Genomic DNA, 23,063 nt, shown 5'->3' with positions numbered 1-23,063 from the left:
AGAAAATAGCAATATTAGAGAAACCAAAGACTGGAACTGAGGGAAGTCGAGAGGTGGGGTGGGGTGGGGTGGGGTTCTGGGGGGAGGGGGGAGGGAGGAAAAATGGGGGGGAAATAAGGATATGTTTTTGGATAATATGTCTTGTTATAACTTTGAATAAAAAAAATTAAAAAAAAGGAAAGAGCCTGTTATAAGTGCCCTTGTCTTCTGAAGTGTTGCAGGTGTGGCAGCTGATCACAAGGCCTTTCCTCTGTTGTGTCCCTTCTTGCTCTTTGGGGATGACTTTGTCCAACAGGGGCTCTGCGTGCCTATTTCCCTTCTGGTATTTAAAATGCTGATCAAGATCTTGCTTGGTAGGAAAGCATTTTGGCTTACCTGTTTTATGACTTGCACAGTTTCGGATTTTGTTGCTTCATTTTGCTGTCTGTATTTTATTTTTCCTAATTGTCAGCTAGGCTGCCTTGTGGGGTGGGTGGGTGTGGCTTTCTTGGCCTGGAAGCAGGGTGTGAAATGTAGCTTTAATGAAAAGCAGCTCTGGGAGTGGCCTCTTCTGAGTGCAGAAGCAGGGAAGGGGAGTAAGCATGCTTAACTCTTTCCCTGCCATCTCTTTTTTCCTTTCCATAGGTTTCCCCCCCTCCAGCTTCCATATGCATATGTGGAACCTGGTGGTGTGGTATAACAAATGATTTGTATTTCTCTGTGTGGTCTTTGGGGGGTGGGGTGGGTGGGGTTAATTACTTGGTCGGTGGCAGGGATTAGAAAAGCCTGTTGTTCCAGTAGAGGCAAATTCTAGATTTGAATTTGGAATCCAGAGGCCTTTTGGAATTGTAAGAATTCTTGGTAATATATTTATCCCACAACTTTACTGGCAGGTTGACAAATTGGCACTGTAGCCAGAAAAAGCCTCAGGCTTGTGTGCCAGTGGCATATCTTACTCAAAAAAGTTATGGCTAAACTAATTTTGCTATAGTAATAGTACATATCAGTATTCTTCAACCTTTCTGTTTCTTCCTTTCCTCTTCTTTCTTCACCTCCCTTTTTCCTGCACACAGAGTCTCTCGTTTTCCATCTGTCACTCTCCTTCTTTGAAAAAAACCAAAATGAAATACCTTAACAAGCTAAAAAAAAAATCTGTGGGTGTGACCCACTTTAGAATCATAGAATCTTAGAGTTGGAAGAGACCACAAGGGCCATCGAGTCCAACCCCCTGCCAAGCAGGAAACACCATCAGAGCACTCCTGACATATGGTTGTCAAGCCTCTGCTTAAAGACCTCCAAAGAAGGAGACTCCACCACACTCCTTGGCAGCAAATTCCACTGTCGAACAGCTCTTACTGTCAGGAAGTTCTTCCTAATGTTTAGGTGGAATCTTCTTTCTTGTAGTTTGGAACCATTGCTCCGTGTCCGCTTCTCTGGAGCAGCAGAAAACAACCTTTCTCCCTCCTCTATGTGACATCCTTTTATATATTTGAACATGGCTATCATATCACCCCTTAACCTCCTCTTCTCCAGGCTAAACATGCCCAGCTCCCTTAGCCGTTCCTCATAAGGCATCGTTTCCAGGCCTTTGACCATTTTGGTTGCCCTCCTCTGGACACATTCCAGTTTGTCAGTGTCCTTCTTGAACTGTGGTGCCCAGAACTGGACACAGTACTCCAGGTGAGGTCTGACCAGAACAGAATACAGTGGCACTATTACTTCCCTTGATCTAGATGCTATACTCCTATTGATGCAGCCCAGAATTGCATTGGCTTTTTTAGCTGCCGCGTCACACTGTTGGCTCATGTCAAGTTTGTGGTCAACCAAGACTCCTAGATCCTTTTCACATGTACTGCTCTCAAGCCAGGTGTCACCCATCTTGTATTTCTGCCTCTCATTTTTTTTGCCCAAGTGCAATATTTTACATTTAGATTAGGATACAACCCAGTTGTGGATCCTAAACCAGCACTTGAAAAACTGATGAGTCCTAACCTTTAAATAGGGCTTTAAAAAAAAGGAATTTTCAGTGTGGCAGGAATGAACAGCATCTAAACCTGCATTTTGTTTTCCCCAAGTGGAAACCAGGGTCAGGCAGAATAAAAAGTGCACATAACTGGGGAATTTTGAGTTCACCAGGTGATGGTGGAGGGTGCATGAGGAATGGAAGGGAATCCCCGCCCCCACCATACTTCATATACTTAAAAATGTCCTGCCTTCAAGCACAGGCATTATTGGGCAATGTAATGCTTTCTGTCTTGGCAGTTTCATGTTCTGGGCTTGCAGCAGTGTTGAAACTGTACTTGTAGTTTTGTAAATATTGAAGCGGGGTGTGTGTGTGTGTGTGTGTGTTGCTTAAGCAATATTTCTGCTCTTCCAAAACATCCTGGGTTTTGTGAGAGCATTTGGCTTGGGATCAAACAAAGCAGCAAAGACAGATACTATCTCACAAAACGATGATGATTGTTTATAAAAAGGTAAAGGTACCCCTGCCCGTACGGGCCAGTCTTGACAGACTCTAGGGTTGTGCGCTCATCTCACTCTATAGGCCGGGAGCCAGCGCTGTCCGAAGACACTTCCGGGTCATGTGGCCAGCGTGACAAGCTGCATCTGGCGAGCCAGCGCAGCACATGGAACGCCGTTTACCTTCCCGCTGCTAAGCGGTCCCTATTTATCTACTTGCACCTGAGGGTGCTTTCGAACTGCTAGGTTGGCAGGCGCTGGGACCGAATGACGGGAGCGCACCCCTCCGCGGGGATTCGAACCGCCGACCTTCTGATCGACAAGTCCTAGGCTCTGTGGTTTTACCCACAGCGCCACCCGCGTCCCTTTATGATTGTTTATACTGCTGCACATTACGGTAAACAGGTGCTTTAATATTTCCTGATTTTGCAGGTTACATACATTAAAGTTCCACTGGCGTTCTGAGGAAAGCGTGGCTTTTGTGGGCGAATACTTTTCCCTATGGAGGGAGTGTGTTTGTTTGTTTTGCTTCTCTACACTTATTACATCAGCATTATCAGTGTCAAAGCCCCACAGGAGTAAAGCTGCTTTGGTGTCAGGGTTCATTCAGAGATGAGTGTCAATAAGGAGAGAGGGGAAAGAGAGGTTTTCTACTAGCCTAGAGTCCTTAAGCTGTGCACCACCGTCAACCCTGAAGCATGAAGCACTGGAGGTATATGCGTAAACTGCAAATTTGTGTCAAGAGAATGCAGTGATTAATTTCCAATTGTACCCTTGAGCAGAAGAGCATACAGTGGTACCTCAGGTTACATACGCTTCAGGTTAAAGACTCCGCTAACCCAGAAATAGTACCTCGGGTTAAGAACTTTGCTTCAGGATGAGAACAGAAATCGTGCTCCGGTGGCGCGGCAGCAGCAGGAGGCCCCATTAGCTAAAGTGGTGCTTCAGGTTAAGAACAGTTTCAGGTTAAGAACGGACCTCCAGAACGAATTAAGTACGTAACCAGAGGTACCACTGTATATGTGGTTGCTGCTCTGCTGCTAGAATCCCTGTGTGTCTACGAGGCTTTAAGGGAGCGGGTGGCCCTGTGGTCTAAGCCACTGAGCCTCTTGGGCTTGCCAATTGGAAGGTTGGCGGTTCGAATCCAGTGACGGGGTGAGCTCCCATTGCTCTGACCCAGCTCCTGCCAACCTAGCAGTCCAAAAAACGTATCAGTGCAAGTAAATAAATCGGTACTGCTGTAGCAGGAAGGTAAACAGCGTTTTCATGTGTTCTGGCTTCCTTCGTGGTCCTCCATGTGCCAGTAACAATTTAGTCATGCTGGCCACATGACCCGGAAAGCTGTCTGTGGACAAACGCCGGCTCTCTCAGCCTGAAGCAAGATGAGCCTTTGACTGGACTTAACTGTCCAGGCGTCCTTTACCTTTTTTTTTTTTTTAACCTACTTAGAGACTGTCTTACCATAGAGGTTTATTTTATTTTATTATTTTTTACAATCAAGCACACTCTCTATATATACATATATAATGAAATAAATAAATGAATACCTCTTTATGACATACAGTAGTACCTCTGGATACGAATGGGATCTGTTCCGGAGCCCTGTTCGCATCCAGAAGCAAACGCAACCCACGTCTGCGTCACCACTTCCGCGCATGCGCGTGACGTCATTTTGACCGTCTGCGCATGCGCGAGCGGCGAAACCCGGAAGTAACGCGTTCCGTTACTTCTGTGGGCTGCGGAGCGCAACCCAAAAGCGCTCAACCTGAAGTACATTTAACCCGAGGCATGAATGTACTGCTTCAGGATTAGCTACCTTGTCCATTTATTTCTGTTCATGATTTTACACTGTTTCATTTGCATCTTCTTGTACGTTCTACCGGTAATTTATATTCTTTCTCTCCCTCCCTCCACCCTCAGTTTCTCCAGAGTTGAGCAGAGTTGAGCTTTGGAAAGCAAAACTGGTTTTCTTTCTGGTTGGTTTTCAGCTCCCATAAGTGGTTCCTACAGCCAGCGTGAGCAAGGGCTTGAAGGCATTGTTGTTCTTTTCAATGCAGCGGGCTGTTACTTCACTTCCAGTAGGATACAGTAAAAACCTGGTTTTTAACATATGCAAATTGTGGCCCCAAGAGAGCTATTGATAGCTAGCTGAATAAAAGTGTGTTTCCTCAGCGTGTGGAAATCGGAAACGGAATGTGGATTCCCTCTTGCACAATACAGTATTTATTAGAAAACAAAGCATAAGGCAATTTTAACCCAGGCAGTCTAGAGCTGGATTAAACCATTACCTAAGTAGAATACATAATAGGCCTTTAGTCTATGCAAACTGGCAGTTCCTCATGTGTGGATTATTATTAATAATAATAATATTCAACTTATTAGTTGCCTGTTACCTGAAAGGTATCCAAGCAATTTACTTTTTTATGTATAAAAAAATGATTATACTATAGAGGTGAAATTTCATATTTCTCTCTCTCTCTCTCTCTCTCTCTCTCTCTCTCTCTCACACACACACACACACACACACACACACACACCATAGAAAACATCCTCCCCAATTCAAGCCACAGCAGTAATTGATTGATTGCAATTATATACTGCCTTTTCTCCCAAGGATCTCCTCCTCCCCATTCATCCTCACAACAGCCCTGTGAGGCAAGTTAGGCTAAGAGATGACGGCTGGCCCAGGGTCACCCAGTGAGCTTCATGGCTGAGTGGGGATTCGAACCCTGCCCTCCCAGGTCCTAGTCCAGCACTCTAACCATTATGCCACACTGGCCAGTATGCCAGTCTAGCTCCTGCCTTGGACTCCTCCTTCAGCTCTGAATGCAAGACAACAGATCAGCTGCTTTGCAGCAGGGAGGTTGAACATGGTGACTATCACGAAGACTGTAATGCACGAAGGGGCAGGGAAGAATAGGATGAGCTGGGATATGCGGTTCATGAGACTACATTTGTGGGAGCTTGCCTCCACTTGTGAAAGAGTATGTTACATAAATATGCTGGTTTACTGATAAGTGTGCCTGTTGTACAGCAGGGGTGGGCTGAAGGTAGATTGGAATCTACTGCTAGATCCCTGGCTGATTTGCAGCAGATTAGGAAGGGTTTCTGACTGCCTGTTTATTCGGCAAGAAAAATTACTTTTCCCTCCTGAATTAGACTGTTGAAATGAAGTAGGGTAATCAGGAAGTGGATGTTTCTAATAAACCCACTCCCCCCAAAATTACTATACAGTGGTACCTCAGGTTAAGTACTTAATTAATTCCGGAGGTCCATTCTTAACCTGAAACTGTTCTTAACCTGAAGCACCACTTTAGCTAATGGGGCCTCCCGCTGCCACCACGCCACCAGAGCACGATTTCTGTTCTCATCCTGAAGCAAAGTTCTTAACCCGAGGTAATATTTCTGGGTTAGCGGAGTCTAACCTGAAGCGTATGTAACCTGAAGTGTATGTAACCCGAGGTACCACTGTACTGTACTGTACTCCTAGCCACTAGCCAGCAGAAAAAAATGAAAACTCAAACCATTTTTTTTTTATGTTCAGTGGTCTTTTGGTTTAAATCTCCCCTTCCAGCAAGAAGTCCAGGGTCAAGACCAGCTGCTGTAAAGCCGTGTGCTTGTGTTTGTGTGTGATCCCACAGCTCCCTTCTCTTGCAGAGAAAGCAGCAGCAAATGTATAGCAAGGAGAGAGAGCAAATTTCCCTCCCTGCCCTGCAGTTGTTCCAGCTGTGCCTCCTCGACAGAGGACGCTGTGGCGATTGCTCTCCATGCCGTCCTTGCACATTTGGAGCAGCGGGGGGGTTATGCCAGACTGCTTTTTTTAGATTTCAGCTCGGCATTTAATACCATTCTACCACAGCGTCTGATGTCTAAACTGGAAGATCTGGGGCTTCCGTTATCACTTTGTGGGTGGATATTGGACTTTTTGTCAGACCGCTCCCAGAGGGTTCGGTTGGGCCCTTATACCTCTAAAATGCTTAAGACTAACATAGGAACACCACAGGGATGCGTACTCAGTCCGCTCCTTTATATTCTCTACACGTACGATTGTGTCGCTGCTCACCCTAGTAATAGGGTTGTCAAATTTGCAGATGACACAACCGTGATTGGGCTCATCCCTGAAAGGGAGGGTGAAACGGACTATAGAGATGAGGTGGAGCGGCTGACAGAGTGGTGCAGAGCTAACAACTTGCTCATAAATACAAGGAAGACAAAGGAGCTTGTGGTGGACTTCAGGAGACAGAAGAGCAATATCCAGCCACTTTTGATTGATGGGGTCTGTGTGGAGAGGGTAACAACGTTCAGATTTTTGGGCATTGAATTACAAGAGGATCTGTCCTGGAGTGTCAACACAAGGGGGCTTGTGAAGAAGGCGCAGCAGAGACTGTACTTTTTGAGAATTCTAAGGAAAAACCATCTTCCGCAGAAACTGCTGCTTGCCTTCTATCACTGTGCCATTGAGAGCGTGCTCACTTATGGCTTATGTGTGTGGTACGGAAGCTGTACTACCCAGGACAGGATGGGGTTGTGCAGAGTTGTTAAGGCAGCAGAGAGCATTGTTGGCTGCCCACTCTCCACCTTAGAGCAGATTTATGCCACAAGGTGCCATAGGAAGGCACTGGACATAGTAAAAGATCCATCGCATCCTGGTCACTGTCTCTTCGAGCTCCTGCCGTCGGGACGGAGATACAGGACGATGAAGACAAGAACGAGCCGTCTTAAGAACAGCTTCTTCTCCAGAGCGATCTCGGCCCTGAATGGGAAGCCTGGACTTTGAAAGTCATCTAATCTTCCTTGCTGTATTATACTGTATTGTTTTAATTAGTGTTTTTATGGAGCAGTCAAGTAATTTCGTTGTCCCTGAGAGGGGGCAATGACAATAAAGATATTTCTATTCTATTTCTATTTCTCTTCTGTCTTGGCTCTGGGTCCAGAATAACCATGTGATAAAGCTGCTTTAAAACTTGCTCTAAAAAACTCATTGATGAGCAATTTTGGGTAGAGGTGTACCTCTTTGCAATTAAAGTCTTGAGTGTGCTCTGGGGATCTGTGTTTAAAATCTGAAACGAAAAATAAATGAAATGGGCAACCTGAGATTGCCCCGACGTAAGGAGGCCATAACGTATAGAAATAAATGGCTTCTACATTAGTTCTCTGGAGAGCACTTCTCTTTCTTTTGCTACTCATGGCTAGGTTAGGATGTGTCTTGCTTTTTGGTTTACTGAGTAAACTTCAAACACTTAAGTAGTTAATAAATGTGTGCAATTCTCTTAGCATAGAGATACTTGCATAGCTCCAGTTAGTGGGGGTATTCTGGTACAGAAGGCAGAAATAACATGGTCCCTTCCTGCAGGACGGTAGCCGAGATAGTTTGGATGACTTGGTTTCTTGTTTTGCTGTTTTCAGCGTTTGTTTGACAAGAGAGGCATGCAGCCGTCATTGAGTGGGGCATAATGCAAAACATAAAAGAGTATGCGATGGAGGGAAACAAAATAAATCAGATGGGGTGAAAGGGCAGCACAGAGAAGAGAGAGCAAAATGCAGAGCTCTGCATAGCCTTGAAAAAACCGTAAAGGTCACAAGATAACGTTCATGGGGGGGGGGGCAGCGTGCTCTTACAACAAATGGGCAGATTTAGATTACCGTAAAAGTATGAATAGGTTTCAAATGGACAAATCGTCAGTGTGATCTCTGCTTTCTAACTGGGTTTTCTTCTCCTTCCTAGGAATACATCATTCGTGTGCAAAGAGGGATTTCCATGGAAAACAGTTGGCAGGTAACTTGTTCACCTCTGACATAAGGAAATGCTTTTTGTTAATTGGATTTTACAGGGGACACAGCAAAAGATTCCCTAGTCATTTGAGCACTGACAAGATGCTTCTGCGCACAACTTTTTTTTTTTTGAACGAAAGAAGCTATGCAGCGGCATGTGGGCTTGGTGAATTGTTCCTGTATGTTCTTTTCTGCATGCAGATTCCTCTTTGGTCTCACCCAGTTGGTTCAAATTAGACACATCAGTGTTTAGATCCTGAAAGTGCACCACTGTGGTGCTTTCTTCTTCTTCTTCATGTTCATGAGACTGTAAAAAGGAGCCAAACTCATACTGATTTCCCACACCTACCCCATTTCAGTCAATACTAAAGTATGCTGTAAGCGCAGAGAGCAAGTACCTGAAGGAGCATCTCCACCCCCATCGCTCAGCCAGCTGAAGTCCAGCACTGAGGGCCTTCTAGCGGTTCCCTCCCTGCAAGAAGTGAGGTTACAGGGAACCAGGCGGAGGGCCTTCTCGGTGGTGGCGCCCGCCCTGTGGAACGCCTTCCCATCAGATGTCAAGGAAATAAACAACTATCTGACTTTTAGAAGACATCTGAAGGCAACCCTGTTTAGGGAAGCTTTTAGTGTTTGATTCTATTTTTAATATTCTGTTGGGAACCACCCAGAGTGGCTGGAGAAACCCAGCCAGATGGGCGGGGTATGTATAAATAAATAAATAAATAAATAAATAAATAAATAAATAAATAAAATTAGAATAGAAGGCACCAGAGATGACTCAAATCTCTTCTGAAGGAAGAGAGAAATGTAGGGGAGAGACCCTAAACCTGTGGCCTAGAAGGACATGGGCAGCTGCCAGATTTCCCACTTGCCAGCTGAAAAAGCTTATATGACTCTCCTCTTCCTTTCAGTCTGCTTGCATACTGTTAGCATGTGCTCTTGGGTGAGCATCCTTAAACATCCAAGTATGCAACCTGGAGAAGTCTGGTTGGGTGTGACTCCTTAACGTGTGCATTCCAAGGGACTTAAAGACACAAGCCTGTTGTTCACACAATGAATGTTGGTTGTGCGAAATGCTGTTGTACCCAGAATCGGAAGCGCTATTACCATTTAAACAGCTATCCTATCTTTAAAAGACATCTGAAGGCAGCCCTGTTCAGGGAAGTTTTTAATATATAATGCTGTACTGTTTTTAACATTTGATTGGGAGCCGCCCAGAGTAGCTGGGGAAACTCAGCCAGATGGGCGAGGTATAAATAATAAATTATTATTATTATTATTAGTAGTAGTAGTAGTAGTAGTAGTAGTAGTAGTAGAAATAATAATAATAATGCGTGGAGCCCCTCCTGAAAATTCCAAATTCCATGATGTGAATATTTCTGGAAAGGGCGATTGTCGATACCCAGTTGTATTAGAATGTGTGGTACCTTCACTAATTCTGTGTTGCTTTTGTAGATTATAAGAAGATACAGTGACTTCGATTTGCTGAATAATAGTTTGCAGGTAAGAGGTTTGTTTGGTTTTTGTTGCTGTATGAAAACTACAGTGGTACCTCGGGTTACATACGCTTCAGGTTACATACGCTTCAGGTTACAGACTCTGCTAACCCAGAAATAGTACCTCGGGTTAAGAACTTTGCTTCAGGATGAGAACAGAAATCGTGCTCTGGCGGCGCAGCAGCAGCGGGAGGCCCCATTAGCTCAAGTGGTGCTTCAGGTTAAGAACAGTTTCAGGTTAAGAACTGACCTCTGGAACAAATTAAGTACTTAACCCGAGGTACCACTATACTTGGAATTTAGGGCTAGAGAATTCAGTCTGTGTCTGTTCCCTGTCACTTCTGCTCGTCTCAGCCACAAATCTGTTTTGACATGTTTTCTGCATTAATCTGCATCAAAAGAAGAATAAGAAGCTCTGCACCAAAATCTGCATTTCAAAGTCATATTCAATATACGGATCTCGAAGAGTGTTTTGATACTTTTTTGAGCCAAGAAGCATGTTGGAAATTTGGGAAGTGTGAAATCCAGGGCCGGCGCAACCATTAGGTGGGGTAGGGCCACTGCCTCAGGCGGTGGCACCCCTGTGGGCACCTTGCCATCTCTGCCAGCAGGGGGGAAGCAGTGCTGCTTTTGCGCAGGATCTCAGCGGTCCCCAAACACCAAGATCTCACCCAAAATTGGTGCCGATGGCAGCACTGTTTCTTCCCCAGTAGTGGAGGCAGCAGAGTGGGCAAGTGGTGGTGGTTGTAGTGGCAGGGTAAGTGATAGGTGCAGGTATGGCAGTGCTGGTGACCGCAGCAACCACGGGGCAGCACTTTCTGTTTTGCCTCAAGCAGCAAAGTGGGCTGGTGTTATCCAACGAACAGCTAAGTTTTTTGATCTTCGCATTAGTCCTGGAAGTATGGATCAGGACAGTTCATTTGAGAAGTCACAAAGATCAAATTCCTCAAGTATCTGTTAGAATTCCTGCTCCATGACTACAGTCATGGGATTTTTGTCTATCACATGACGGTGTATGTTTTGACTCCACAGAGTGGGAAGTGACGGAGACAGGATGTTTGTGTCACTGTGTTCCGTGAAGTGGGACTATTGTCCTTTGTTCTTTCTCTTTCCCGTCTGATGCTAGAGAGAGAGGGAGCCATGTTGCAGTGCTCCGTGTGTGTTTATATGTAAATAAAGTAGATTAGCCAAAATGCTGAGTTGCTGAGGTCTGTCATGCAAGCTGCAAAGACTCTGCGAATCCCTAAGTGTGCCGGTGTTGGTTGGCATCGGTCGCTGTGATGTTCAGGCTGAAGAAAGCTTTTGAAGCTCCCGAACGATCGACCAGGAGGGAGGGAACATGCCAGTCGGCATGTGTCTCTGCCAGGGTCCTACTTGAGTGTAGGATGAGCTCCTGACCGTATCTTTACTGTGTCTTTTGTGAAGTCACTTTTGCATATGTGAATGGATGCCGTGTGTTTGCACGTTTTGTTAAACAAGAGTTAATGTTTAACGGTGGTTTAACGGGAGTGAGTGGTACACTGAGGCCTGCTGCTCAGAGTTCCTGCTTTTCTACTGGCTGCAGCACGCTGGGCGCAACAAAACCTTGGCTTGTCCTGTTGGTGATACCCAGGTGTGTGGTTTGTTTGGAGATGTGAACCTTGCGCCCCAGGTTCAGACGATCTGATAAGCCAAAGCATTGCTGTTTCTGGCGTGGCATAGCCAAGAGCAGGGGAAGTTGAGGATTTTGGAGCAGCGTGTTGCCAGCACATCGATCCATTAAACCATAGTTAAACAAGACAAATGAACTGGGCTAATGAAAAGACAAACGTTTGAACAGGCAAAGGTGTACAGACTGAAGAAACAGACCTGCTAATTCAAACTACAGTGGTACCTCGGGTTACAGATGCTTCAGGTTACAGACGCTTCAGGTTACAGACTCCGCTAACCCAGAAATAGTGCCTCGGGTTAAGAGCTTTGCTTCAGGATGAGAACAGAAATCGCGCGGTGGTGGGGTGGTGGCAGCAGGAGCCCCCATTAGCTAAAATGGTACCTCAAGTTAAGAACAGTTTCAGGTTAAGAACGGACCTCCGGAACAAATTAAGTTCTTAACCCGAGGTACCACTGTACTAAAGTACTCTATGGAAAAAAACTGTTCCTAGTAATGTTTTGTGCAACCCGTTAAATATGGGAAGAATGGCAGACACTCAATTTAACTTGATTCGTCTTCTGTGGTCAAAATGTCTATTTCTTACAAAAGCAGAAGTCATAATGTGCTTTTAAAAAAAATTACGCAGTGTATGCAGTCGTTTTGTTCCTTTCCGAAGTACTTTCTGGTGCTGTTTTATCACGTGATGTATTTCCTTGCCGCTGAGTAGCATTCCTTCATTTTTCGAACACTGCAGCTACTGTGTGCTTGTGCTTTCCCAGAACATTGAATTCTTTTTAAGCGTGCGTGGGAAAGTACAGGGGAAGAGGATGTATGTTAAAGAACTGTTCAGTGACTTCTAGGCAGAAGAGGGATATTAGTGATTGCAGAATTTTGTCAAGTGGGTTTCAGCAGACACTTTGGCTCTTCTCGCATTCTCCGTGAGATACAAATGGAGCAAGAATTCTGTTAAGGCAGTCTCGTGGACGGTAATATGCAAAACAAATGGCGCAGTTAAGTAATTTTGGCAGCATGGCATAATGATCTTATCGGGCCCTCCTCCTTTAGGGGGAAATTAAGTATTATTTTAAGGGACGCGGGTGGCGCTGTGGGTAAAAGCCTCAGCGCCTAGGGCTTGCCGATCGAAAGGTCGGCGGTTCGAATCCCCGTGGCGGGGTGCGCTCCCGCTGCTCGGTCCCAGCGCCTGCCAACCTAGCAGTTCGAAAGCACCTTCGGGTGCAAGTAGATAAATAGGGACCGCTTACTGGCGGGAAGGTAAACGGCGTTCTGTGTGCTGCGCTGGCTCACCAGATGCAGCTTTGTCACGCTGGCCACGTGACCCGGAAGTGTCTCCGGACAGCGCTGGCCCACGGCCTCTTGAGTGAGATGGGCGCACAACCCCACAGTCTGTCAAGACTGGCCCGTACGGGCAGGGGTACCTTTACCTTTACCTTTAAGTATTATTTTACATTGCTTCAAAACGTAGTAAGCCAGCTGTGCTATGTTTGGGGGCCGTCCTCATTCGGTGATGATTCCAACAAAACAAGCCAGTAGAACTACAATGACTACCTTGTGCCTGCTCTCTGTGTGTGGTGTACCAAATTTTCAGTACAATAGACGATTGGAGAGAAGTCCATTCATTTTAAGTCCTTTAAATGGATTTCATGTATATAAAAAATATTGATTTTTCCCCCTATACTGATGTGAAGAGATGGTTTGTATTTCAAAAGTACTGCTGTCTCCAGGGTGGTTTTAAAGATCAGCACTGGGCATTTTCAAATTCAAGGATCACTTTATTTACATTCATATCCTGTCTTTTGACACACTGTGGCTCAAGGCAGTTATAACAACGAACAAGATAAAATACAGTGTGGCTCAGTCCTATAAAACACAGAAGAAGATAAAACCAGCAATTTAACCACTAGTGAAAACAGTAATGGCAGTAGATTAAAAAAAAGAAAAAAAATCTGTTTGACAAGGCAAAGTCTTCATTGCAAAGCAGACTGTAATATATGTGTCAGTTCAGCAGGATGGTGATAATAAATCACTGCCTGAGAAGTGAATGAGCTCAGCAAAAGTTTTTCTGGGGAAGGAAGAAGCAATTCTGTGGTACTTACTAATGTTGTGAACCTTCCTTCCTGTTTCCTCCGTATGGACTGATAATTCTTCGAAAAACAGCACATGAAAAAAACAAGTTTAAACAAACAAACAAAAAATAAGGGGGAACCACTTGGGCAACCGTTTAGGGCCCCACCCCAACATGTTGCACTCCCCAGCAGGTTAAACTTGATGCTGATTCTGCTTAGGTGTCCTATACAAAATTTTGAATTATGTTCATCTTGGAGAGAACTTCTTTTTTTTAAGCATCTGAGATACTTCCACTCCATTATAATTATTAGCCCTGACATTGTAAATATTGCCACTGTCATTTATGCAGGCAGGGAGTTATTCCTACATATTGTGCAGCATTGGGATGGCATAAATAGGTAGCAGTGCATTCTGACCTTCGCACTTCTTGTTTGCCCTGGGAATTGCCGGATCTTTGACCCTTTGCTTTTTGCACGAAGAGCAAGAATCAAATTCCGTTCAGGCCAGGAAGACGTTTTGTAATTTCCGTTGCAAAATGAAATGACGACTCTCGCAGTCCATCCTCTTTCTGTTTCCCGAGAAAGGTTTTGCCATTGAAATACCATGCTGTCAGTCTTAAAACTGTACTTTCTTTGGCTAGTGGATTATTATAAAGCTTTAATCAGAATCACTGACTTCTGTGTGTTGGGTCATCTTGTGGTGGGGCATTTCTTTTGCTGGACGTGGTTCAAACTCCTAGTAGCAAAGGACTACGAAACAGCAGGTGGTGAAACCTGTCCTCTTTTTTTCAGCCTTTCTAGGAGAATTTAATTGTTCCAGCCACTGCTGTTGTCTGTTTGCCATTATGTTTGAGATGCTGATATTTTATCTTGTTGTGCTTATTTATGGATGTTGTAGACCAGTGGTTCTCAACCTGTGGGTCCCCAGATGTTGTTGGACTACAACTCCCATCATCCCTGAGCTCTGGCCTTGCTAGCTGGGGGTGATGGGAGTTGTGGTTCAACAACATCTGGGGACCCACAGGTTCAGAAAGGCTGTTGTAGACTGTTCTACACTTCTTTGGCGTTATTGAGACTGAAAAGCTTTCTATATGTACACACACACACACACACACACACACACACACACACACACACAAAACTATCTTTTGAATCCTGGTGGTGGTTGTGGCAGGCGGTTGGAGCAGGTAGCAAAGGTCTGTGCTTGGCTTACTGCTTGTGGTGTGTTTGCAGGGGGTCTAGCTAGCAAGAAGCTATAAACCTGGGTTCAGACATCATGGCAAGCCAGACTTTGCCTTGTTTCTCGGCAGTCCTGCAGCAGTACGAGCATGGGACGAGCAGAGCAAGAACGTTTCAACAGCTTGCACAAGTGGGCTGCTCATTCGCATCAAACCATGGTTTGTTTTTAACTGTGCTTTGACATCCAAACCAGGCCTTTTAGTGTATTTAGGAATAACATTTTGGAGGTCCCAAGTCGCAAGGTGGTTAGATTGGTCTCAACTAGGGCCAGGGCCTTTTCAGTACTGGCCCCAACTTGGTGGAACACTCTGTCTCATGAGACCAGGGCCCTGCGGGATTTGACATCTTTCCGCAGGGCCTGCAAGACAGAGCTGTTCCGCCTGGCCTTTGGTTTGGACTCGGTCTGACCCTTATGTTTCCCTCCCCTTATGGTTTTGATCTATGGGCTACTTTTAAAATGAGGCTGCATTTCAAATTGCATTTTAACCTGTATTTTAAATTGGGGTCCCCCCCATTATGTTTTTACTGTAATTTTACTGGTGTTAGCCGCCTTGAGCCCGGCACTGGCCGGGGAGGGCGGGGTATAAATAAAATTTATTATTATTTATTATTATTATTAACTAATCTGGGTACATACTCAGGTATTTCTGGGTACATACTCAGGATTGCTTAATTCCCTCTGGTTTGGGCTTGTTAATGACCAAATTTCAGTTACATGTCAGCGGTTGTGTTTGAATGTCATGATAAAAGCATCGCTTACTATAGCATACCACAAAGGGAATGAGCTACAGGGAGCTCCTCTTTCCCTTCTCCTCTGGCAATGCTTGGAGAAAAAAGGGCTTTTGCTTCTGTTTTTGACCAGCATTTCATCTGAGCTCAATAAACCCTGGTTAATCTGAATTATGGTTTGCATTAAACAAGCCAACTTCAAACAATGGGTTATGAAGCTGACGTGTTTCAACCAAGTATAGCCAAGATTAGGGTTCATACCTAACCCTAAGCAGTGGTTAATCAAATATAGAAGTGAAAGTCTCTGTCGCTCCTCTGGGGGAAGGGAAGTACATGAGACCGTTTAATTGAATGGAAACCGACTGCTTAATGGAATTTTTATAGTAACTTCTGCACTTCTCTTACATTGTACCTCTTCTGCAACTTTTGTTTTTGAAGATATCTGCTCTCAGTCTACCTCTTCCTCCCAAAAAGTTGATTGGAAATATGGATCGCGAATTCATAGCTGAAAGACAGAAAGGACTCCAGAACTATCTCAATGCAATTACTTCCAATCACATTCTGTCCAACTGTGAATTGGTCAAGAAATTTTTGGATCCAAACAATTACTCTGTAAACTACACTGGTAAGTAGGCTATTTTGGAATTTTCTTTGCTTGTTTTCATTGGAAAGTCCTTCAGCCCAACAGTTAAGGCAGGAGGACTTCCTTCTCCTCATTTGGGGTTGGAGGATCAATCCACATTGCCCACTATAGCTCATAAGGAGTTACCCTTCTTCCATAATGGGGCAAGGGCTTGAAACAGTTGACTTCCGACTGAAATCTGTGCATCCTTGTCAAAGAGAGGAGGGGATAATACGGGTGGAGGGAAGCTGAACTTACTGCCATGGACTGCAGTCTAGGGGTCCCAAGTTTGGGGCACTGAAATTCTCTTCTTAAGGCTGGTACTTACTTAGTAGACATGCATAGGATTGCCTTGTAAAAGTGTTTAAAACTGAGTGCAGGATTCCAGCCTCAGAATACAGTGGTACCTCAGGTTGCATACGCTTCAGGTTACATACGCTTCAGGTTAAAGACTCCGCTAACTCAGAAATAGTGCTTCAGGTTAAGAACTTTGCTTCAGGATGAGAACAGAAATCGGGCTCCGGCGGCGCGGCAGCAGCAGCAGAAGGCCCCATTAGCTAAAGTGGTGCTTCAGGTTAAGAACAGTTTCAAGTTAAGTACGGACCTCTGGAATGAATTAAGCACTTAACCTGAGGTACCACTGTACTTGAGACATCCTTTGAATTCAGGAGACTGGTAACTTGAAAGTGGTGCATGTCACAGCCTGGCAATATAGTTTTGATGTATTTCCTGAAGGAAGTGATGAGCAGTTCAAAAGAAAAGCATTTATACCTACAGCTCTCTGTTTTAAAAAGAAAGGTGACTTTAAATTGAGGAGCTCTGTAAACAACAACAACAACCCCATAATGTTAGTACAATTCAGCAACATGGTTACCCTGGATTTCAGCCCCTATTGGACCATAGCACTTTAGCTGATCGTTTTACAAGTCTGTATTTTGACACTGGAGCAGCTGAACCAATGGTTATAGGTCCTTCATGAAGCCATTGTATAAGAGTCTTACACATCTAGGACCAGAACGTTCAATAGGCCATTGAAGCAGATCAACCATTAGCATCAAAAAAGAGATAGTGAGGAGGAGGAGGAGAAGGAGGAAGAGGATAATACTGCTGCATATATACTATGGTTTGAAGTTGGCTTATTTCCACCAACTAGAGAACAGATTTACCACAGTTGTTCCATGTATGGATGACACAACAAGTGGCTGTTCATCTGAAGCAGATTCAAAACCGCAGGCTTTGGCTTCTTGTGTCATCGGTTTGGCTACCGCCTGTGGTTTGTTAGGAGAGGAATAAACTATGAACCCTGGTTTGGACAACATGAACCATGGTTTATCGTAATGATATGTGAACCAGGACATTGTTTTCTTCAGGTGGGACCAATTCGGATGGTCCGCCCCCGCCACTTAATGGATCCAAATGGTTTCCAGAGAGTGGTAGGGGATGCTTTATCCCATGTTGATGGCCTTTCAGCTGATTCCCTGGTGGCCCGCTGGAATGCGGAGTTAACCAGGGCTATTGACTGTTTGGCTCCGAAGCGCCCTCTCCGATTGCATGGAGCCCGGACAGCCCCGTGGTTTTCCACGGATCTGAGGGCAATGAAACAATCGTTGAGACGGCTAGAGCACCGGTGGCGGATAACTCATTCCGAATCTGACCGGACACAGGTTAGAGCTCAACGTCGAGCCTACCAAGTGGCGATAGCGACGGCGAAGAAGAATTTCTTCACCGCCTCTATTGCATCTGCAGAAAACAGCAGCAGGAGACTTTTTCAGGTGGTTCACAATTTAGCGGAACCACCTGCAACATCGGGGTCCAGTATGGGCAACATGTTCTCCTGCAATGATTTTGCAAAGTTTTTTGCAGATAAAATCGCTCAGATTCGGGAAGAAGTAGACTCCACCGTGGGAGCAGGGCCGGGGCGGGAGAGTGCTAGAGTTCTGTCTAGTCAAGTTGAGTGGGATCAATTCCAATCTGTTACCTCCGAGGATGTGGACAGGCTGCTTGGACGAGTGAGACCAACCACCTGTCTCCTGGATCCTTGCCCATCCTGGCTTATAAAAGCTAGCCGGGAAGGACTGGGCGATGGGCTTCGTGGGGTGGTGAATGCTTCCCTCCGTGAGGGAGCCTTCCCAGACCCGCTGAAAGAGGCGGTTATTAAACCGCTTCTTAAAAAACCATCTTTAGATGCGGCCACGATGGCCAACTATCGCCCAGTCTCAAATCTTCCATTCTTGGGCAAGGTGATTGAGCGAGCGGTTGCCGAACAACTCCAGGCACGCCTGGAAGAAGCGGACCATTTGGATCCCTTCCAGTCGGGATTCAGGCCTCATCATGGGACTGAAACTGCCTTGGTCGCACTGGTTGATGATCTCCGGCGGGCTAGAGACAAAGGTGAGAGCTGTTTCCTAGTTCTGCTGGATCTCTCAGCGGCGTTTGATACCATCGACCATAACATCCTTCTGGACCGTCTTGAGGGGCTGGGAGCTGGGGGCACTGTCATACAGTGGTTCCGCTCCTTCCTCCTGGGCCGTGTTCAGAAAGTGGTGGTGGGGGATGAGTGTTCAGACCCCTGGGCTCTCACTTGTGGGGTGCCTCAGGGTTCTGTCCTCTCCCCCATGCTTTTCAACATTTACATGCAGCCGCTGGGAGAGATCATCAGGAGGTTTGGGCTGGGTGTTCATCAGTATGCGGATGATACCCAGCTCTACCTCTCTTTTAAATCAGAACCAGTGAGGGCGGTGAAGGCCCTGTGTGAGTGTCTGGAGGCGGTTGGAGGATGGATGGCGGCTAACAGATTGAGGTTGAATCCTGACAAGACAGAAGTACTGTTTTTGGGGGACAGGAGGCGGGCAGGTGTGGAGGATTCCCTGGTCCTGAATGGGGTAACTGTGCCCCTGAAGGACCAGGTGCGCAGCCTGGGAGTCATTTTGGACTCACAGCTGTCCATGGAGGCACAGGTCAAATCTGTGTCCAGGGCAGCTGTTTACCAGCTCCATCTGGTACGTAGGCTGAGACCCTATCTGCCTGCGGACTGTCTCGCCAGAGTGGTGCATGCTCTGGTTATCTCCCGCTTGGATTACTGCAATGCGCTCTACGTGGGGCTACCTTTGAAGGTGACTCGGAAACTACAACTAATCCAGAATGCAGCAGCTAGACTGGTGACTGGGGGCAGCCGCCGAGACCATATAACACCGGTCTTGAAAGACCTACATTGGCTCCCAGTACGTTTCCGAGCACAATTCAAAGTGTTGGTGCTGACCTTTAAAGCCCTAAACGGCCTCGGTCCAGTATACCTGAAGGAGCGTCTCCACCCCCATCATTCTGCCCGGACGCTGAGGTCTAGCGCTGAGGGCCTTCTGGCGGTTCCCTCATTGCGAGAAGCAAAGCTACAGGGAACCAGGCAGAGGGCCTTCTCGGTAGTGGCGCCCGCCCTGTGGAATGCCCTTCCAGCAGATGTCAAAGAGATAAACAACTACCTGACATTCAGAAGACATCTTAAGGCAGCCCTGTTCAGGGAAGTTTTTAACGTGTGATATTTTACTGTATTTTTGGTTTTTATGGAAGCCGCCCAGAGTGGCTGGGGAGGCCCAGCCAGATGGGCGGGGTATAAATAATAAATTATTATTATTATTATTATTATTCAGCAGAAAAGGGCCTTCTGCAACACTGAGAAACTTCACCGGCAAATGGTGTTCTAAGTCTTATTGGGAGTCCTGCCTCTGCAACTCTTCTGCCCAAGATTTGCCCATCTTCTGTGGGTGCAAGCAGGCTTTGGGTATGGGTAGTATTTTGCATTTCATGATTAATTAGCCAGACTTTCACAGCTCTCCCCCCCCCCTATTTATTTGAGGGAATATTAGGACTACAGCAAGAGACCCCCATACATTTCAAATCTAAACTAAGGAACTGAAAAGCGTCCTGTTCTTTCTTCAGCCCACCAGCTCATGGACATGCCTGCTGCAGTAGCTGCCGTGTTCTTGTTAGGCTGTTCTGCTTAAACATTTCACAGTTCAAGGCCTCATCTCCCACTGCGCACCTCTTTCATCCTTAGAGATGAAACACCTGAGCACAGTGGGGCAACGTGAGAACGGAATGTTGTTTTTAACTTTTGATTTCCTCGGCTTCTCGCTGCCTACTGTGATGCAACCTTCCGTGCTGATTCACAGAATATTTGTCTTCATAGAAAACTGTAAACTAGGCACATGGCCATTTTGTGTGTGTGTGCGTGTGCACGAAAGGAAATGTAACGAATAGCAAATATTCCAGACAAATGACAGAGAATATCCTTTTTGTAGGCTTAACAATGTCCTTGTAGATGAGAGAGACTTCTAAAGAGATTATAGCATCCTTGGTTGACTCTTACTTCAGAGGTCAAATATTTTTTTTTATCCAGCACATCTGATTTCACACATTATACAGATGCTTGTGTCCTTTTTTCAGACAAGGGCCAGTCAAGAAGGGTAGGGTTATTTGGCCAGAGCCTCAGATTTAGAAACTTGTTGACTTTGGGGCATTTGATAAGTTTCACAACTTGTTTTTGTGAGCATCAGGCACACACATGTTGTTTAGACCTGCAAATTTAAGCAAAAAAAGATGTGACATAAAAAAACTTTTTTGTTGTTGTTACTTGAAAAAGGTTTTATTAACATTTATGAATATTTGAAATCTATCTGCTCTAGTATTTTGGTGTCTTATTTTATTTCCATATGTCATGTTGTTGTTGTTCTTGTTGTTCTTGTTGTTGTTGTTGTTGTTGTTGCTAAGGACCTTAAAAGCCTTAAATGATCTAGGCCTCTCTGGACCTCTGAGAGGGCCTCACACGGAAAGCTACCAGGGTTGTTAGATGTTGACAATTAGGATTGCCGTTCCTGATTTCAGCACCAGGCTACCTTGAGAGAAAAAATATTTTATCTAGGGCAGGGGTGGGGAACCTGTGAGTCTCCAGATATTATTGAACTCCAGCTCCCACCATCACTGTCAATCATCCATTCTCTCTGGGACTGATGGGAGTTGTAGTCCAGTAAAAGCTAGAGGACCACAGGTTGCTCACTCCTGATCTAGAGATGCCTCTTCTTAGGCTTTGCTGAGTTTTGCCCTCACAGAAGCCTACCAATAGCCTCTTTTTGGTGGTGGGGTTGTCACCTGTTATACCCATATAAAATATTTACTTTGTGGTGCCTAGTACTCTGGTTTTAAATAAAATCCCAGGAGGTGTGTGTACTTAAGTTGAACTAGAGTGGAAACGAACCCTCTGAGGAGACGCCCTCTCTTGTGCGAAACATTATAAGCTAACAGCTTCACCACTGACCCTTGTTAATATGTGTACCTAACGGCCACCCAAAATTCTCTTTGCAGAGATTGCCTTACAGCACGTTTCGATGTTCTTTCGGTCAGAGCCAAAGTGGGAAGTGGTGGAACCTCTAAAGGATATCGGTAAGAGTTTTTGGCTCGCTAGGTAAAGCGATTGCGCCACAAACCACAGAAATGTGCTGTCGGCTTATCCAACCCAATTGAGTGTCCTCTGAATAGAGACAGCAGCAGACATGATACCTAGACATGATACCTTCATGCAAATATCAGGAACGCAGAGGGATTTTGTTCTCTGCCGCGCTCTGATTGCACTAGTGGAAGCATTATTTGCAATGTAAACAAGGGGCAGAGGGCAGGGTTAAATTCCTCTACCCTTCCCTCCTAGTTTGATCCAGATTGCCCTCCTCTGCCTTCTGTTTACTTAAAAAATAATAATCATGCAGTTGCTAATTTACTCCTCCTCTAGTTTAGCCTTCCATGAAAGCTTTTTCCAGCCTTTTAAGTGGTAATGGCAGAGACTGAATCTGGACCCTTTTCATGTGCCAAGTCACCTTGACCAATAAGCCTCGACCGTTTAATACTTGTGTCATATATTAAGTTGGCGATGATGATCAAACCATAGCTGTCAACGGTTCCCTTTTTTAAAGGGAAATTCCCTTATTCCTAATAGGATTCCTCGCAAGAAAAGGGAAAAGTTGACAGCTATGGATCAAACTGTGGACCCTGATGTGTTTCTGGATTGGTTCCCCCTGTTTACTAGACATTTACCGCTGTGTATCAGAATACTGCGGTAGTTCTGCCAACCTAGCAGTTCGAAATCACCTCAAAGTGCAAGTAGATAAATAGGTACTGCTCTGGCGGGAAGGTAAACGGCGTTTCCGTGCGCTGCTCTGGTTCGCTGTACGCCGGCTCCATCGGCCAATAAAGCGAGATGAGCGCCGCAACCCCAGAGTCGGTCACGATTGGACCTAATGGTCAGGGGTCCCTTTACCTTTTTATCAGAACACTGCTACAGTTTGAGGCCCTTTTCAAGAGACAGACTTCCTCCCTCCCTCTGTTATACTTAAATTTTATTCAAATGCACATTCCATGCACACACCTCTATATTAACATTTAAAACTTGAAAATGAATTAGAAAGTTTGTTTCATGTAAACTTCTGGTTCTTTGCATTTTCTGTTGTAGAAGAGGAAAGTAAGGCTTGAAAGACAGTTTCCACAAGTGGCTTTTGAGAGGTGGAAGTGAGTTTATACGTAGGCGTGTCCCACTTCAGAATATTTAGCGAGAACCAGTGCTTTTTTTCTTTTAAAAAAATGTTTAGGGGTACTCTAATTTTGACTCAAGAAAATCACCATTTTTTCAAACCGGGAAAAATAAATACGGTAAATGGACAAAAGCACAAAGATTCACAAAATGTTTAGGAGTATGTTTACCCCTGCGCACCCCTCAGAAAAAAAAGCACTGGGGAGAACAGTCATGAATCAGCCCGTAACACAAATAATCCAAATATTAATTTTTAAGGACCGCCCACGTCCACACAATTTAATGCAATAGTGCGTTTGTACAGTTGATAGTGAAAAGTCCCTTTCCTTTTCATCTGAGACAGTGAAACAATGAGGTCGTATTGGAACAGACTTTCCGAACTAATTGGTGTTTATAGAAAACACAGAATTGCTGCAGGAGAATTGGGGTCATGTTGGGTGCACGCCTGGCCAATCTGCTTATCTGAAGGTGGCTTGTGTAG

At 45.2% G+C, this 23,063-nt stretch overlaps 1 protein-coding gene across 6 annotated transcripts in view; it reads left to right on the top strand.

Moving 5' to 3' along the window:
* The window catches only part of PXK (PX domain containing serine/threonine kinase like), a 54,628-nt gene that overhangs the window by 6,832 nt on the left and 24,733 nt on the right, over positions 1 to 23,063 (top strand). For all 6 annotated transcript variants that reach the window (XM_053378379.1, XM_053378377.1, XM_053378378.1 and 3 more), the window contains exons 2-5: positions 8,165 to 8,215; positions 9,667 to 9,714; positions 15,828 to 16,014; positions 21,367 to 21,444. In XM_053378379.1, coding sequence (XP_053234354.1) covers positions 8,165 to 8,215; positions 9,667 to 9,714; positions 15,828 to 16,014; positions 21,367 to 21,444 — 364 coding nt within the window. The remainder of the gene's footprint in view (positions 1 to 8,164; positions 8,216 to 9,666; positions 9,715 to 15,827; positions 16,015 to 21,366; positions 21,445 to 23,063) is intronic.

Source organism: Podarcis raffonei, chromosome 2 (genome assembly GCF_027172205.1).
Source record: "Podarcis raffonei isolate rPodRaf1 chromosome 2, rPodRaf1.pri, whole genome shotgun sequence".
Taxonomy (NCBI): domain Eukaryota; kingdom Metazoa; phylum Chordata; class Lepidosauria; order Squamata; family Lacertidae; genus Podarcis; species Podarcis raffonei.
Note: the sequence above shows the minus strand (reverse complement) of the source record. Positions and strands in the feature narration are given on the sequence as shown.